Source organism: Pecten maximus, chromosome 3, assembly GCF_902652985.1.
Source record: "Pecten maximus chromosome 3, xPecMax1.1, whole genome shotgun sequence".
In the NCBI taxonomy this organism is placed as follows: domain Eukaryota; kingdom Metazoa; phylum Mollusca; class Bivalvia; order Pectinida; family Pectinidae; genus Pecten; species Pecten maximus.
This window is the reverse complement of record NC_047017.1, coordinates 24,691,655-24,709,181: the sequence shown is the minus strand read 5'-3', so window position 1 is coordinate 24,709,181 and position 17,527 is coordinate 24,691,655. Positions and strand designations below refer to the sequence as shown.

The 17,527-nt window shown below is 34.1% G+C and overlaps 1 protein-coding gene across 1 annotated transcript; it reads left to right on the top strand.

Moving 5' to 3' along the window:
• Window positions 1-2,627: 2,627 nt before the first annotated feature.
• Window positions 2,628-12,398, top strand: LOC117322669 (carbohydrate sulfotransferase 1-like). Its single transcript, XM_033877605.1, has 4 exons — window positions 2,628-2,712; window positions 3,052-3,207; window positions 3,957-4,131; window positions 11,266-12,398. The coding sequence occupies exons 1-4, from the start codon at window positions 2,628-2,630 to the stop codon at window positions 12,047-12,049; spliced, it is 1,200 nt and encodes a 399-aa protein (XP_033733496.1). The 3' UTR covers window positions 12,050-12,398.
• The last annotated feature ends 5,129 nt before the right edge of the window (window positions 12,399-17,527 follow it).

Genomic DNA, 17,527 nt, shown 5'->3' with positions numbered 1-17,527 from the left:
GTTTCAAGCTAAAAGCCGAATTTTCAGACATTACCTTAAAAGCAATTGAAAATTTAAAGACAGGACTAATTTCCTACAATTGTAAAATAAAGTGATTATCTAAGGCCGTGAAATCTATTTGAAGTTTTCCTGAATTTAAGGGGTTTTTTTTGTTTGAAAACGGGTGAATTATATGTTAGCAAGTCTATCCTTAACACTACACCTAGTGTTCGATATAGTGACACGTGTCCCATACAACGCTCTCGGGCAATCAGTACATAATAATCGATTTAGTTCCAATCCCATTAAATATGCCTTACTTCCCCTTACACACGACAAAGTGTTCAAATACAGTGACAGCAAACATGAGAAATGCCTTAGTCGCGCGTGCATTTGTTCCAAAACGTGTAAATCAAATAGCATGTTTTATTGTATTTCTGATGTGCATATTAATAGGATTCGTACATGTGACGCTGGACACCAGTAAGTATTCATATCTATGATAATTTGGCCGGTTTGTAGAGAGTTTCGATTTGTAGAAAATATGTTTTAATGTATGTTGAATAGTGAAATATCGACAAATTTATCATTCTATATAAAGTGATATTTTCGCTAGTGATAAATATAACCTTTTCTGATTAGACTAATTACAACACTGTTTTTAAACGACGATGGCGAAAATGAAAGCTGACCCTTTATATGTTGTAATAAAAATGAAATGAGCAGAATATCTTACAGTATCTTAATTGATACCTAATATATTTTACTCGTGCGGCTAATATTTTGATATTTTTTAACTCGTCCTGCGCACTTTTGAAAAATATCAAAATATTAGCCACAAGAGGGAAATATATTTGGTATAACTAAAAACACTTCCCTTTATATATCATTACATGTACAATAATATTATAATGAAGATGTGTACATATAAATCACGAAACCACATTATATCTGTGTTGTAACAAATGTTATATGTAAAATGTAAAATAGGTACAAGACTTTGGAGGATTTCAATTTTAGCATGGCTATAAAAAATTCGTTACACATCATTTTATTTATAACTTGGACAACATCGACAATTAGCCGAGAAGGTTTCTCTTTTGAATAGAACTCGCCTTCGTCTATTAATCGAGTCCGCATCCTTTATTATCTATTCATCTAAATTAGGTTTTTTTCGATTTTATCGATGAGTTTTGTAATGTCGCAAATATGTCGCTGTAGTTTAGTTCATCTCGGTTTCATTTTCTGAATCCTTGTCTGTATTCTTATAAGGCTAAACTGGGTGAATATTGTCAAAAAATCAAATTTCTCATTCAAAAATAATATTATCAATTTTAAATTAATCTTCTATATTGTTAATGGTGGAGTTATTGACAATCTGAGCAAGACATCATCCTTCTCTCTTTCCTTGTCCTGGTAATCTGCAATTGTGGGGTCTTCGAGAGGAAGTCTCCCTTGGATATTTTGGATGTTTGCAATTGTATCTAACACAATTACGTACATTGTAATATGTTTGATTAACAAGGTAGAATTCATAAGTATACGTAAAAGGAGTTCAGGTGTCTGGCTGACCATGCAGGTTCAATTGATGATTGACCTATGTCAACACAGTATAAACACGTGCGGTGCGCCCACAAATCAACCTCTGCACACTGGACCAGAACAAAGCCGACGACGGTTTACACAGAGTAGATTTACTTGTATGGCCGGATTACATAATGGACAGAGTCCGGATAACACAGAGATCAACCACTATATATATAAAGGGAATTTTTCAGGACTTACAGGTTAAGACAAAGACCAGAATTAGACAGAGTCCAGTTTAGACATAGTCTACTGTATAACATATTCATTTTCAGATAAGCCTTAGAATATCACCTTTTCATAAAAACAGGTTCAAAGTTAATCTAATATATGTTCTTGGTTCTGGGATTTCCATGAATATGAAAACAACAAATACCGGTATAATAACGAAAAATAATTCCAACTCAAATCCACAGCGGTATGTGTAATGTGTACACATTACACATACCGCTGTCATATCAAAAAAAAATCGAAAGTGATATTTTCTATGCAAGCGCCTGTGCTCAAATCGATAAAACGAGGACACGTTATAGACGCAAACGTACAAGGAGAATACTACAAGGAGAAGTAAGCATATCCTGCTTCGTCCGCGACGTCCGCAGATCTTCAAGTAAATAGGCCATCTATTGTAAAATAGAGAAAGTTGATTATTTATTTCGGCAATGCGTCGATGTAGAAAATGAGTTTTTTTCTTTGAAAATGAATGCATTGGTTATGTATCAAAAAGTATTAAGATGAATTCCAGCTGTCGATGGGATTGATGTGTTTCCTGTAAATTTTGTTGTTTTGTCTGAAAGGTAACATTTGGTAACAATATTTTCAACATTACAATTTGTATTTGTACACATATTGATTGAATCCAAAAATATGAAAACAGTTCATATGATGAACAAATGATATCAATATTCCCCATAGTATAGAATGACAAATATGTTTATGGTGCAAATGGGGGTTATGTATGTATGAACCTCGCAAGCTTAGGCGTGTGAGGATTTGTGTGGCAAAATTTACCTAGATTGCCAGGTCGAGATTCGAAAGGGTTAATTTTTATAGCGGTGTTCACAATGCAGAACAACACTGGTCTAAAACATAAAAAAAAACAAATATTTAGGAAAATCTTTCAAGGTGGAGCCCTTGTCGCACTCCAGAGTACATTTCTGATTTCTAATTTTTGACGGGGTTTAGTTTTTTCTGCTTTTTACCAGTGGGAAAAAATCAATTGGAAAAAAGTTGAATTCAATGAAAAACAATAAAATGGAAACATTTCAAGAAATAAAAAGTTTTTGTCTTTTAAATTGATCACAATTTTCTCTGATTTATACTTAAACGTTGAGAATTTTTATATTATCAATAAGTAGTGAACCAGAGACCGAGTATTAAGAGCTCGTCTTGATCGTCTTTTATTTTTTCCTACGTACTTATGTATATGATGATTACGTATTCCATTTACGTTTTTCCCTATCGTCATTGGTGTTTTTTATGTTAAAGATTCAAATGGTAAAACGAAGGAATCTTCCCGGGATACTGTGACAACAGAACAGTCTATATGGACCAACGTTCCATCCCCGTTCAGAGATTCCATTAAAGTAAGACAGCCCACACAGGACAACATTCAATATCAAGAACCGGAACCAAATGTCGTAAGTAAGTATATTGACAAAAAATCATTATTATTTTTATTAAAATGTATTTCTTTATAAAGACCAAATATGTATTGTCGAAATCTCATTAGGAAATATTAATTTTCCTGGTACGATATATAAACTGCTCATTGATATGGGTTTTGGTTCCATTGTTTTCCTTGTGCACTGTGAATGTCCAAATGATCAAAGACATGTCTATTTAAAATCAAATTTTACTTTTGAGTTCGAATATATTTCACTGAAGAATACCATTTTAAAACCTGATCAATTTTTTTCTTACCTTTAAATGTATGTATGTCTATTTAAAATCAAATTGTACTTTTTGAGTTCGAAGATATTTAACTGAAGAATGCCATTTTAAAACCTGATCAATTTTTTCTTACCTTTAAATGTATGTATGTCTATTTAAAATCAAATTTTACTTTTTGAGTTCGAAGATATTTAACTGAAGAATGCCATTTTAAAACCTGATCAATTTTTTCTTACCTTTAAATGTATGAACCAAGTAAAATTATTTTTAAAAATATGTCGTGATGTATAATCCAAAGATAACTGCGTTTATGACAAAAAAAATTCCTGATTAGACATAAGCATATTCCGTTCTTACAAAAACATTTATGGCATATCAGGCATACAAAACCCACCTATGAGCTATTTTTTGATATGACACTTTTATATAATAAAAATATATCTTCTCAATATAACTTTTTCTATGTCATGTGTAATAACATGTTAATGACTATTTGTTAGTTGAAGATCAGAGTCCAACACCTGTCATCGTGATGGCGTACTTTCGCAGCGGCTCATCATTCGTTGGAGATATAATACAAGCACATGAAGATGTTTTCTACCTGTTTGAGCCATTACGACCCCTGACAAATCGGTTCAAAATATCTAATGATACATCACCTCAGAGCATTAGTAGGTACGTAAATTAAGCACGTGGAATGTCTTTGTGTTGCAATAACAATGCAAACACAAAATATCAAGAGCTATTTTTGCATAAAATACATACAGGGCTGTTGTTAACTTACGTAGATATATATTTATATTGAAATATATTTAATTATACTGTTTGTATATGTATTAAAATGCGTGTAAAAGTAAGAATATACCACATGTTTACAAAAAGCAGGGTCCGTTCCAGCTTGCTTTTGATAGCAGCGAGCAAAATATATTATGACTCCACAAGGATGTATCAGTTATAACGACTATGAATACCATAGCTGTTTATTGTGTCTTTTACCCACGAGTCGAAGCTTGGTTAAATTAATAACAAATGTTAACAAAAGCCCTTGCGTTATGAAGATCACAGATCGATAAAGGCAACTGGTCTTTGAATAGAACCTATCTATGAAGGCTATGGACATATGTTACTTACATATAGTGTATCTATCTAGTATCTATTTAGAAATACTACATGTCTGTAAAAGACCTCACCTCTCTATTACGGCTGTCTATTTATTAAAAATGGAAATCAATATAAAAACCGCGTTGACAAAAAGACCATTTGTAGATCATTACTGTTTTTATTAATAAATAAATTAGATAAATGCCTTTGGTTACTGATGCATTTGAAATAGTAACTTGAATGCGATGAATCGTGCTTCCCGTTCGTACTAACAAAGTTATGATGGTTCATGGGAATCTGGCTTTATAACTTCTGAGAGTTAACATTGGAAGTCATTACTATTGAGTTGTATTATAATCTACCGTGCCGAAGTGCAAAACTGGAAAACTATTGGGTATTATTTGTCTATCACATAAATTGTCTGTTAAGCCCTGTAAAACATCTCTTTCATGACAATATCGTAGGACATATGTATAATAGCGCTGTTGTGACGTCATTTATAATTAGTGACGTCACAGTAGAAACCCTTGCAGCGATGAATTATCATAAAAATACCCATAACCCTCTATCTTATGTAACTATACAACAGCAATACTGCGTCGTACACTTTTTTGTTATTCTGTTTAGAGTAAGTTTGGTACAATTTCCAGCACTATTTCTACACACAAATTGGAAGGTAAATTTTTTTCTACGATACTGCAATAATAATGGAGCGACAATAGTGCGAGATGCTTATATATATATATATATAGGGTCAAGTAAGTAATAACGACGGTATAAACCAATATAGGTACTGGATCCTAACAAACAGATGCGTATTACTAGAAATAGATATATGTCAAGTAGTAATAACGACAGTACAGACAAGTAAATTGTCGAATTTTCGAGGCAATCTGCCCCTTTATCAAGACACAGGTAAATTACATACGATCATATATAGACATAGAACATGGAACAGTTACACATATATAGTAGGTATAAACAACAAAAAATAACGTAATTTTGTAAAAACGATCCCCCTCGGCCGATACTTAATTCGCCGAGGGCCTATTATGATTAATTAGGAAACATCTTAGTTGGTGTACTGATGGTAAAAGTAAATGAATAAATAAATAAATAAATAGATAATATAACTTAAAGGTTTAACAAAATAACATCGCGAGTTGATTCGATGTGATGGCAGCGCGTGCTATGTCGTGAATGTTTATGTTATTGTTTTTTTACGCGATATGTACATTTCGTCCCGCAAATCTCGGCCCAAACAGCGGGTAGCAGTGACAATATCGGGTGGCAAATCCATTATTGAAATTAGTTCGTTTTAACGAAATTGAACAAATATTAAATTCATATCAATGTTATTGTGTAGAAAAGTATTATTTAGGCATAAGAAACCAAACAGAAAGGTGGTCGAAAGATCCTATTTAAGGATTAATTGTCAATTTTGTTGCTTGCATGGACTGATGAAGGGAAGTGAACCTCGTGCAAATGAAGTGAACTGCGAAGCAACAAAATTGACAATCAATCCTTATATTTACGTTAACCAAATTTAAAACTTCGCCACCAGATTGCAAAATTCGGTCGCAACAGTGTGACGTAAGTGCGTTACTTTGTACCATTGCTATACTTATCGTACATGTGTGCACAGTAGTGGAACAGCAGACAGTCAACTATTCTCCTCGCCAAGGCAACACAAAATATAGTGCCAACACATTTTGATTATTACGATGTTGATACACATAGATACGATATTTTCAAGGTAAAATATTCATTTATAACAAATATTTATGATATTGTATAATAAAAACTTAGCAATACCCATATAAATACGAATTTAAAGTGCAGTGTTGACAGTATAGTATGTGTGTGATTTGGTCACTCGAGACACAGGGACTCGGTTAAAAAAAATGATGTGATGCAGTCTAATAGCCGGGATATTCAGAGCTCGAGAAAAAGTGTAACAATGTGGATTTTAGTCGCAGGTTAGCTGGTGATGTACATGGTGTTCTTGACATATTGGATTTCATTGTCGCACTGGCGTTTTGGGATGTAAATTCTGATAATAGTAAGTAAAGAAACATTGATTTGAAAATTGGCGGTATTCGACGGCCGGAAACTTGTGTCCTCCATATGTTTAGATTGAGTCAAATTACGACAATAATGTGTCCCTGTTCTCGATATAGCATACTTCTGCTACCAGTCTGTTTTGTGTTGTTAAATAGTGTTTAAATTGAGGTCTATTTTCTGTGACCACTGAAATGGTATTAAGCATGGCATTCGAGATACAGCTAACGTTAGACCTACTGCGCTACGTAGGTCATGAGCTCGGTGCTATCGAGAGTGTCAGTGTTCTGTCAGATCCTGTTTTCTAAACTCTGCATTATACTGGCATTTTTATTAGCACATAAAGCGGCTATTCCACTTGTGTTTATATACGTTTATAACAATGTTACACAATTCACAAAGTGAAAGTGCATTCAAGTCTGAGGCGGTACAGAACTCGATCGCCATTGTAAACTCAGTGAAGGTATTCACACGCCGGCAAGAAAGTGATTCGTCTCTCAGAACAGAAGCACGCGACCCAAAATCTTCAACGGGAAACGAAGTGATCTGAGTTTAGCTATGTTCATTGAGGCGGGGCGAAGTGAAAATGTAAATATTAGCGTAACGAAAATCGGGTGGCAGGTATCAGGACGACTCGTCACAAACCGACACCATGTACTCACACAACTTATTCAGCCAATCAGCTGCTGTTTCATGTGAACCAATTCCCTAAGGAAAGTGTGTTTGTGGGGCGTGTAGGGGTTGGTCTGATTAAATAACATATGGAGTGGCTATTTCCTTTAAGTGAGCATAGAGATTAGTGGTATAAGGTTTGAAGAACAAACATATACATCCCTACTAAAAATAGGATGGCGTAGGACTACAGGTGGAAAAAAGGCGGGAATTCCCCAGATGGGGGTTCCCCCGTCCGTTGTAAGGTCCTTTGATAACCCATGTGCTCCTATATGCTATGAACCTGTGCAAAATATCTGTTGTGTGTGGCGAGAACATCAGACTATAAATATTTATTCCATCATTTGAACTCCAAATGAATGATAGAGGCGACCAAATCTCCGGTTTTGACATATAGTGAGGAGTTTCTATTATGAGAGTCCCTCAACTACGTAACATGTGGAGGATTATCTCTCACTCATACCGAGTGGGTAGCCGGTTTGTAGTTGGTTGATCCAATGTCGCTCCCTATTCAGGCGTTGCTGGTCATTCCAACCCCTGCAGTGGTCAATGGGGACAACCTGCATGTCATGCCATGTGTGGCTCGGCATGTTGAAATACCGCATCCTCCAGTCAGTCTCCTGCACATCGGCCAATGTAATATACCTTATTACGTGTGCCAAGTGTAGCATGCAGTATGAAGGGGAGACCAAAACACCACTGAATCTGAGGATAAATAACCACCGTTGTTCCATCAAACAGAAACGCCAGGACTTGCCATTTCAACATGCCGAGCCACATATGGCATGACATGCAGGTTGTCCCCATTGACCACTGCAGGGGTTGGAATGACCAGCAACGCCTGAATAGGGAACGACATTGGATCAACCAACTACAAACCGGTTACCCACTCGCGATATATGTGATCGTATGTAATTTACCTGTGTCTTGATAAAGGGGCAGATTGCCTCGAAAATTTGACAATTTACAGTTGAGTGTAGACTAAAGGTTACACCCAAGTGCACTCCGAGTGCACTCCATTTGGACTTGGAGTGCACTCCGTTTGGACTCCAGGTAAACTTGGAGTGCACTCCAAGTGGACTCCGAGTCTACCTGGAGTCCTATAAGACACCATGCCTACCCCAGTTCTATAATCAGACTATATCATATATATATATTAAATACTTTGATGCTTTTAATATAATTTACATATAAATAAATAGATTTTTACAAATTACTTTTGTTCTGTTAATATTACTATTAACATTTGTTTAGTCTACTAGGAATATTTCTTTTATTGTTAATACCTGGTAATAATGCATACATGTTAAATTTATATTTATTAAGATCCATAAAAGACAGTTATACAATTTATGCTATAATCAGGTTTCTATGAAAGTTAATTGCTTATTATTTCAGATGTAAGTAAATTGTATTTCATTTTATTAAGGAATTGAAAATTATTTCAATTAGAATATTTATTACTGTACATATATCATGACTGTAAGGAAGTTCAGATAATATATCTATATTACGTTATTGATTATTCAAAATATTGAAAGTTTACAGTATTTAATGAATTATGTGTTTTTTTATAGTAATTATAAAATGAACAATCCTTTTAGTTGATATATAATAGGTTATATATTTAAATGTATCATTAGAAAAATATACATTTACAACTGTACATATTCACGAGCATTACCTAGTTAAATTAATGTTCTGACATAACATACACACAAGTATGTAGTTCTGTACTACCCATAATGAATGACAGTATCTGTTTAATTGCTATTATTATTGGCCATGCATGACTGACTCTGGCCTGACACCCCTGATACTGTGCCAGGTGAGTTTTAGGAGCCAGCTACAGGTACTGTCCTGAGTTCACAGAAATACCTGTGTCAATACTGTCACTGTATGGCTTCAAATGATGAAGCTGTGCAAAGCAGGGTCACAGTGTTATAACCTCAGGCCAATTAACAGAACAGTAAGACTATCTCCTGACTTGAAGGAAAGGATTGTAGCTCTCCATTTGAGAGGCCTTAATCAGACCAAAATTACATGTATAAACTAAATACCAGTGTAATTAAGGTGGAAATATCAAGATAAGTTGTAAAACCATTAACAAATTGGTTAACAGGTTTAAGAAGACAAACTCTATTATTAACTCAAACATGAAAATTATATTAATCTATGTTGATTTACATATTGACCTCTAATACTCTATACATGCTTCCATTATAATATCAAAGACATAAAGTAATAGTACCAGTTTGAAATAAAAAAAAATTCAAATATTTTTTTTTCTATAAATGACTTATAACTGTTTTAATAATACTGTAATAGGAATGGACAATCATATAATTTCAAAAGTGTCAGATATCGACCGTCACAAGTATGTACCTCTATTTCTATAAGACCTTGATAAAGGTTAGCCGGAGTTTCCTCTGGCCCTGACACCATATTACACCAGACATGGTGTGTGTCAGGGCCAGAGGAAACTGGGGCTAGGTAAAGGTAAGGTGTGATGACCAGTTTCCATATAACAATTAAGGGGGTCTTTATCTAGTTAGATGACCGTGTGTACACCTGTCCAGATCTTCACACCTTACGAGGTAAACTTGGAGGAAGGGGTCATTATTGGGGTCAGTGTAAGTCTGTCTTTTCTCCACACCCCTGTAATCACGCTTGATATACAGGTAAATATTGACCTGGAAGTTGGGGGGAGGGGGGGGGGGGGTGGGGGGGAGGATGTATCTGATATAACTGTTAAAAGAACTCCCATGTATAACCTGGATTTAATGAGGCAGGCATAGCAAAAAAAAAATTGGTTTACCAAATAGAAATGTAAGTCTGATGTTAAACTGTAAATCAAAATTAGACATTAGATCCGGAATATGCTATCCAGGTGATAAAAAAAAAAACTTTCTTTTTTATTGTATGTTAAGATAAATATAAACTGTTGGAAGAAAAGTATTTGAAATATATTAAAAACAGTACTTAGTACTTCGAGTACAAGTTATGTCCAGTACACAATCAAACTCTACATTTTGAGAGACCACAAACAACTTGCCAAATTTATATACATTTTTGTTTATTGCCAATTTTCTACTAATTGATGTGGCTTGTTAAAACTCTTCAAATCAAAGGAATGCTATCATACATTTTTCAACGAAGTGCCAGATCTTTTCATTTTATGTAGGGTTTAACCAATGAAAAATGAACCAACAAAATAATAAGATGATATATACAAAGATAAAACAGTAACACATATATAATTGTTACATGTTAAGGAGTCTAAATGTATAAGAGTATATATCTATCTATAAACATTATGTATATATGTACTTGGTTACAGGTACATGTGATACATGTGGTCCCAGGTAGGATTGGAGCCTGATAGGACTCCAGGTAAACTTGGAGTGCACTCCGAGTGCACTCCAAGTTTACCTGGAGTCCAAATGGAGTGCACTCCGAGTCCAAACGGAGTGCACTCGGAGTGCACTTTGTGTAACCTTTAGTCTACACTCAACTGTACTTGTCTGTACTGTCGTTATTACTACTTGACATATATATATATATATATATATGGGTCAAAGAAGTAATATAAACAGTATAATCCAGATAACACTGGATCCTCACATAAATGTATGGAGGATACAAATTACTTGTAATGATTATATGGGGCAAAGAAGTAATTCAAACAGTGTGGACAATGAGGCTTGTTAAATTATACAAATACAATCACATGATATATATAAGAAGTACTGGAAATACAATAAAATACAATAATATATATTATATATATTATGTGATTGTATTTGTATTTTTTGTGTTTTGATAAAGGGACGGATTGCCTCGAAAATGTAACGAGCCTCATTGTCCACACTGTTTGAATTATATCTTTGCCCCATATATATATATATTCATATATTCACATGTTTTACCTTTTTAACTACTATCATCACTTTTCATGTTTTTCGTGTGTTTTAGGTACCGAAATAACACTGAATCAATCCTCACCAACTTAAGTAGATGTGGGCTGAATAACGTACCAAGGTATATATTTCAAGATTACCAATTTTTGAAAATCAGTAAGAAGGCAAGACTGTACAGCCTGTGTGTACACGATGACATCAACAAAACATATGATCATACGAGAGCATGCCTGGAAAATTTATCAGAAAGCTGCGTGGAGTCGAAGGTCATGCTAATGAAGGTTATTCGGCCCTCGATTTCAGTTCTGTTTAAAATGATGGAAACGATTCCTAAGCTAAAAATAATATATCTTCAGCGGGATCCAAGGGCAATGGCAAAATCTCATTTGTATTTCGGGGTAATAAAAAAGAAAACAGAAATTGATGACGTCACGAGATTTTGTTATCGTCTTAATGAAGATGCAATGGTTGCAGAAAAGATAAAACTGAAATATCCGGAAAGAATCATGTCGTTGTTTTACGAGGATGTAGCATATCATCCAGTTATGGAAGCCCAAAGGATTTACAAGTTTGCTGGCTTAACATTCGGCAGAAGACAACAAGACTTAATTACAGCTATGACTACAACTGCGACACAAGAAAAAGAGTGTCGAAACATGTGCACAACTAAAATTTCGTCTATACAAGCTGAAGGGTGGCGGCAAACGACCTCGTTTCAATTTGTTCATAATGTGGATAAATGTTGTAAAGAGTATTACCAAAGGAAAGGTTACAGGAATATTCCTAATCTTCAACTACTTCGAGATCTCAATTATACACTCCGTTTACCAGATACTTAAGCCATGTTATGACTACAAAATTAAACTTTTTCACGGCTGGTTTCATTTATTAACCATCGCCTTAACTCTACGGGGTTCAATATTGATGGTTATACTACCAATATCTAGATATATAGTTTATTTATATTCAGACTGTTGCGTGTTTTAGTAGAAGATGCATTTGACCACATGTATCATAGAAGCTTTTGAATGTTATAATCATCGGATGTCTTTAACGTTGCTACAAAAAACATATTTTGGTCAGATTCCATTGTTTCTGTAACATGTCTTTTATGTTACTGTTCTTTATATGTATGTAACATTTTACGATTTACTTGCAATAAAGAGGCGGATTACCTCGAAAATTTGACATTCGGCTTGTCTTTACTGTTGTTATAGTATAGTTCAAAATGATAAAAACATTGTGTCTCGTTTAGATATATAAACAAAAATGATTCAACATGAAAAACAATTACAATCAATAACGCAAGCGCTTTCAGACCTTCCTGGTCATCTCCTTAAATGTATATATAGAAAAATGATAACCGAGCGATTTCATCTTAAATATTCAAACACTTTACAAATAATTTGGTTAAAATATTTCAGATGAAATCACTTATTTACTAATCGGAGTGTTTCCAATTTTAAGATTCTCTCTAAATTATGAATTTCAACATTCTAATATAAACATATATATATACATAGAAACACAAAATGACAAAGGAAGACAACTTTTTGACTCGTGCCCTGACCGGGCCTCGAATTCACGACCTACGGCACCCAATCGCCTAGCCAGAAATACCCGCAGGGCACGAGTCAAAAAGTTGTCTTCCTTCGTCATTTTGTGTTTCTACGTTATATATCTATTAATTAGCACAATGTATCATATACACTATGTGTTGGTGATCCGAAGATATAGATTTGACTTTCCTGTCGTAGATGTACCGATAGAAATATATACAATGTATATATAAGTGTAGTAAATGTATACCAGACAGGAAGACGCTGTCAAAAACACCACTTTTCTGTAAAATATAATCAGTACATACTGTAAAATGCTACATTATACATTTGTTTAATTCTTGCTAATAATACCGACTTTACCAAATGTATGAATTTATCATATGCCGATTGATGAACCTAAACCTTCACCGAATCAATATACATCATGTCTTTTACGTGCGCCCAGTACCATGATATACATGTACATGTATATTGACATAGCTGTCATCTCATTTTGAAAATGAACATTTACCGTTACCAATGTAAATGAACCCTGCAGGTCAAGGATCATGTTGCCGTTTGATAACAAAACACAGACATATACTCAAGACAATTATAAATCAGAGACACTCCAGACCTTTCTATAGTGATCCGGTGATACTAACGGTGTAGTCAACTAGGACAGCTTACAGCTCTGCTGTATGATCTGTGTGATGATTTCAATTTCAATTCTTAATGTTTATTTTTCATTTCTAGAATGTAACATTCCTTACTTTCCCAACCAAGAACTTGTTACAAATATCACGATTCCAATCATACAACACGGGATTTCGATAAATTCAGGATGATGAGCACAGAATACTTTATGGTCGACACTTTTCTAATATGTTCAAAATGTTCAAAAGGAAAAGACGCGTAACTTTCCGAAACACATGGTCTTATACTGTTTATCTTTGTATTTGTAATCCTATAATTTGGGTTTCATCCTTGGTCACAACTGAGTTTGAAAATTGGAATAACAGCATAAACGTTTTAGCATGAATATGTCTATTGTGAAATTGTGATCATCATTGTTGCTGAAACGAGATTGATATGTATACAACTGTTTTACCATCGGAATGCGTCATACAGTCAACCTTACACAACCTCTATCATTATACGAATCATGCTGCAGTTCATGTATCATATTTTGGCCTAGACACGGCTCTATACGTAATGTACCTACTTAGAAATATTTTTCAATCTCCTGTTGGCTTAAGGTTTTGGACTTGATGATGGTTTCCGAAATAAGTAAATGCATTTGTACTTTTTACCATTAAAAAAGTATGTATCAGCCGAATATTGTTTTGATTATCCTCATTTTCACAAAACTGAATGCTAGCAAATGTATTGTAAAAATGAGTTTGAGATTAAAGATGCATATTTCAGTAAGTCTTCAACTTACTGCCCTTCGTAAGGAATTGAACACAAGACACAAAAGTATATACGAGTAAGTAAAGAAATACTTATATACAGATATCATAATCATACTACAGAATATCGACACTAATGGATCGGGTGATTATCTCAACCGTGTAGAACAGCTAATAGATTTATACAGTCTGAAAGTAATACAATGGGTTACTACTGTAAAGTTTGTTTCAAAACATAAAGAAAATCAATTTAAAAAAAGATAGTTCGTTTCATAACAATTACAGGTTTTGCTTAAAACATCTGTAAACTCCTCGTAAATTTGAACAATCACAATAAAAACAAAGAAAAAATATGTCATTACAGCAAGAAAGAGTGATAAGCAAAACTTGTATTTTTCTCAATTGGTAAAAGTTACAACCTTTAACTTAATATAGCACTCAGAGTCAGAAGACAACCCAAAGTTCGTAAAAAAATTTTAAGCGTTTTAAAATCTATCTTCGACCCGAAGTGCGAAAATTAATCGCACCAACGACTATCAATACATGCATGCACAGACAAGTTCACGAACAAAAACAAAAAATGACGGACGCGGTTCCCCGAGTAAACGATTAGCTAATGTGTAATGAAATCGGAATAAGCGAGAAAATGAGGACACAACAAGATAGCGAATGTCATAAAAGTCATATAAATACAGGCGACTAGATGGTCAGTCGAGAGTTGAACGAGGGATTCGCACTGACCCTGTGGAACACTTGACTCGACACGACAGCTGACAGGTTCGTAACGTAGTTATGCTCGAAGTTACAAAAGCTACCATGATAAATTAAACCTAAATATTACCTCATCGAGCCACAATAAAGTATACCGTGTATTTGTCTTTTCTTGGTACTAAATATTAAGTCATTTCGATCATTTACATGTATGCCACACCTTTTTGTTTACACGGCAGACGAGTAAGTTCAACAAAAACGATAGTCCTAGGGAACAACCAACCAATTGAAAAAAAATAGATTTTTGAAACACCCCTTGTGTATAGAAAGTTGAGCCAGGGATAAAATGTCTGGCAGCCACTGATTGGCCAGTATGTTATGACGTAACAAAATAGATATGTGGCCTGATAGGTAACTGTCCATAAGAAATGTTGACATAAACGCAAGTCTGATTGAATTTTCCCCAAAGTTCAGGTCATAATAATTAACAGGTAAACATTTCAGATTTTTGAGAATTTTTACTGCGAAATTCACCCATTTTCAAAATGGCTACCCTGGAAAAAAAATTGAGCTGAACTTTTTTTTTGATTACGTGTTATATGAGACCTTAAACTTTTGTTATAAACCATAATTGCCATATTGAATTCAAGAATTTTAATGATATACTCCAAGACGTTAACACTAAAGTCTATGAAAAAAAACAATTGGTTGGTTGGTCCCTATACATCACTCGCCATGCTGTGGTCTTTTAACGGTTGTCTGTGTTATCACATTATATACAAATGTTCCAGTGTGGATGTACAGCGGCAGAGTTTTGCGGATTTTCTGTACAAATATGATATTCTATTCCATCACAATTAGTTAAGCATTGAACTGTTTTTGTATGGTATTTATGATCTATTTGAATGCCAGAGTTTTGCAAGCAAACAACATAATGTGCGTTAGCTATTATGATTTGTTTGCTTGTAAAGCTCTGGCATTCAAATAGATCATAAATACCATACAAAAACAGTTCAACGCTTATATTTACATTCATTTTACTTTTTATTTTTTTAAATGCTATAATTCATATTTAAGATTCATAATTCCCGCCTTACCGACAGTCAGCAATTTTGGAACAGTCGGAACATGGTCGCGTGCTTTTGGCAAACAAAATAGTACATGGAAAATTTAAAGAAAAACTCAATTTTGTTAATCATTTTATTATCAACGTAATGCGCAAATAGCATATATTTTATAACAAATAATGTAGACAAAATAATTAGTCGTTAAACTTGATTATCCTGGATATTGTAGTTCCGGCTTGTGTTGTATTAATACGCTGATAAGTGTAGCGCGTGATGGATGGCATTTAAACGTACATCAATGTCAGAGCTCTCAAACAGAATATATAGTGACAATGCCAGACAAATGTAAATATTCATAAATATGAGGGTATGCTTCATCATATCTGCCGTTCGATCGAAGGAATTACCATTTGTATCGGATGAATATTTGTACTAACATAATACATGTGGTTAAAAATTCATTAAGCTACGGGAAATATGTGACACTATGAATTCAAGATAAAGACCAGTAGATATGTACAGACACATAAAGGTTCGTTTTGCTTTGCATCACCACTTCATTTAACGTGAGTAAACAGATATAAGAGATGAAGTGTAGAATCAATCGAACGACTCTTACTATACTTCATTATTTGAATTATCAGAGTTTATTTCAATTATGATTTGCCTTTTTTCATTATTATTATTATATAGATATCTATAATCAACACATGCCTACACAAAAAAAGATTATTACTTTCAACCATATTTAGAGAGTCCTTGAGACAGAAAATCAGACATTTTTTTCTATTCGCAAACTAGTCATTTGCCAACCACAACTTTACAAACCGCTGTTGTTTGGTCACTTGGATACAGCAAAGCATTCAAGTACTTCATCAATGTATTTATATTATTTTTCCGTGTAGGTCTCCTTTTGTTTTCAACGTATCGATTGCGTTCTTTTGATATAATCACCCAATAAGATAACTTCAGAAAACTTTAGCATCATCGTTTACCATGATTTCTCGGTGTCAGTATTCCTTGCCATCAATTATTTGTACGCTATGTGTTTTGCCTTATTAATATGGAGAAGAACAATTATGATAGTGATACCAATATTTCGGACGAATTACATTATTATGTTGTATTAGTGTCACAGAAAAAAACACTCGTTTATCTTTATCACTAGACATTTGTACTTGATATGTCAAGGTAAACATTAAACCTGAACTGTGCGTATCTGTTTTATTGATCTACTTTTCCAATCAAAACTTAGATGAATGACAAGTTTAAAAGATATGGTGTTGATTTTTTTTTATTATTTTCTAGGAATGTAACACACTTCTTTGCTCGATATCTACACCATGGAAGAGTCAACAGATGCAGGGTGTTGTTGCCGCATTTTAACGTTTCAGACATCATTTATTCTCCAAGCTATCGGACTCTTTAATCCGTATTGGGTACTTCAACATCAAATACAACGAATACAACGAATGGCTGTTTAGGCGATGGTAAATGTACCTATTTATACCTTTGTTTCATTACACATGTTTATCAAAAGTAAATCTTAGCACATGTTTCTCTATTAATCAACTGTCCTCATGCAT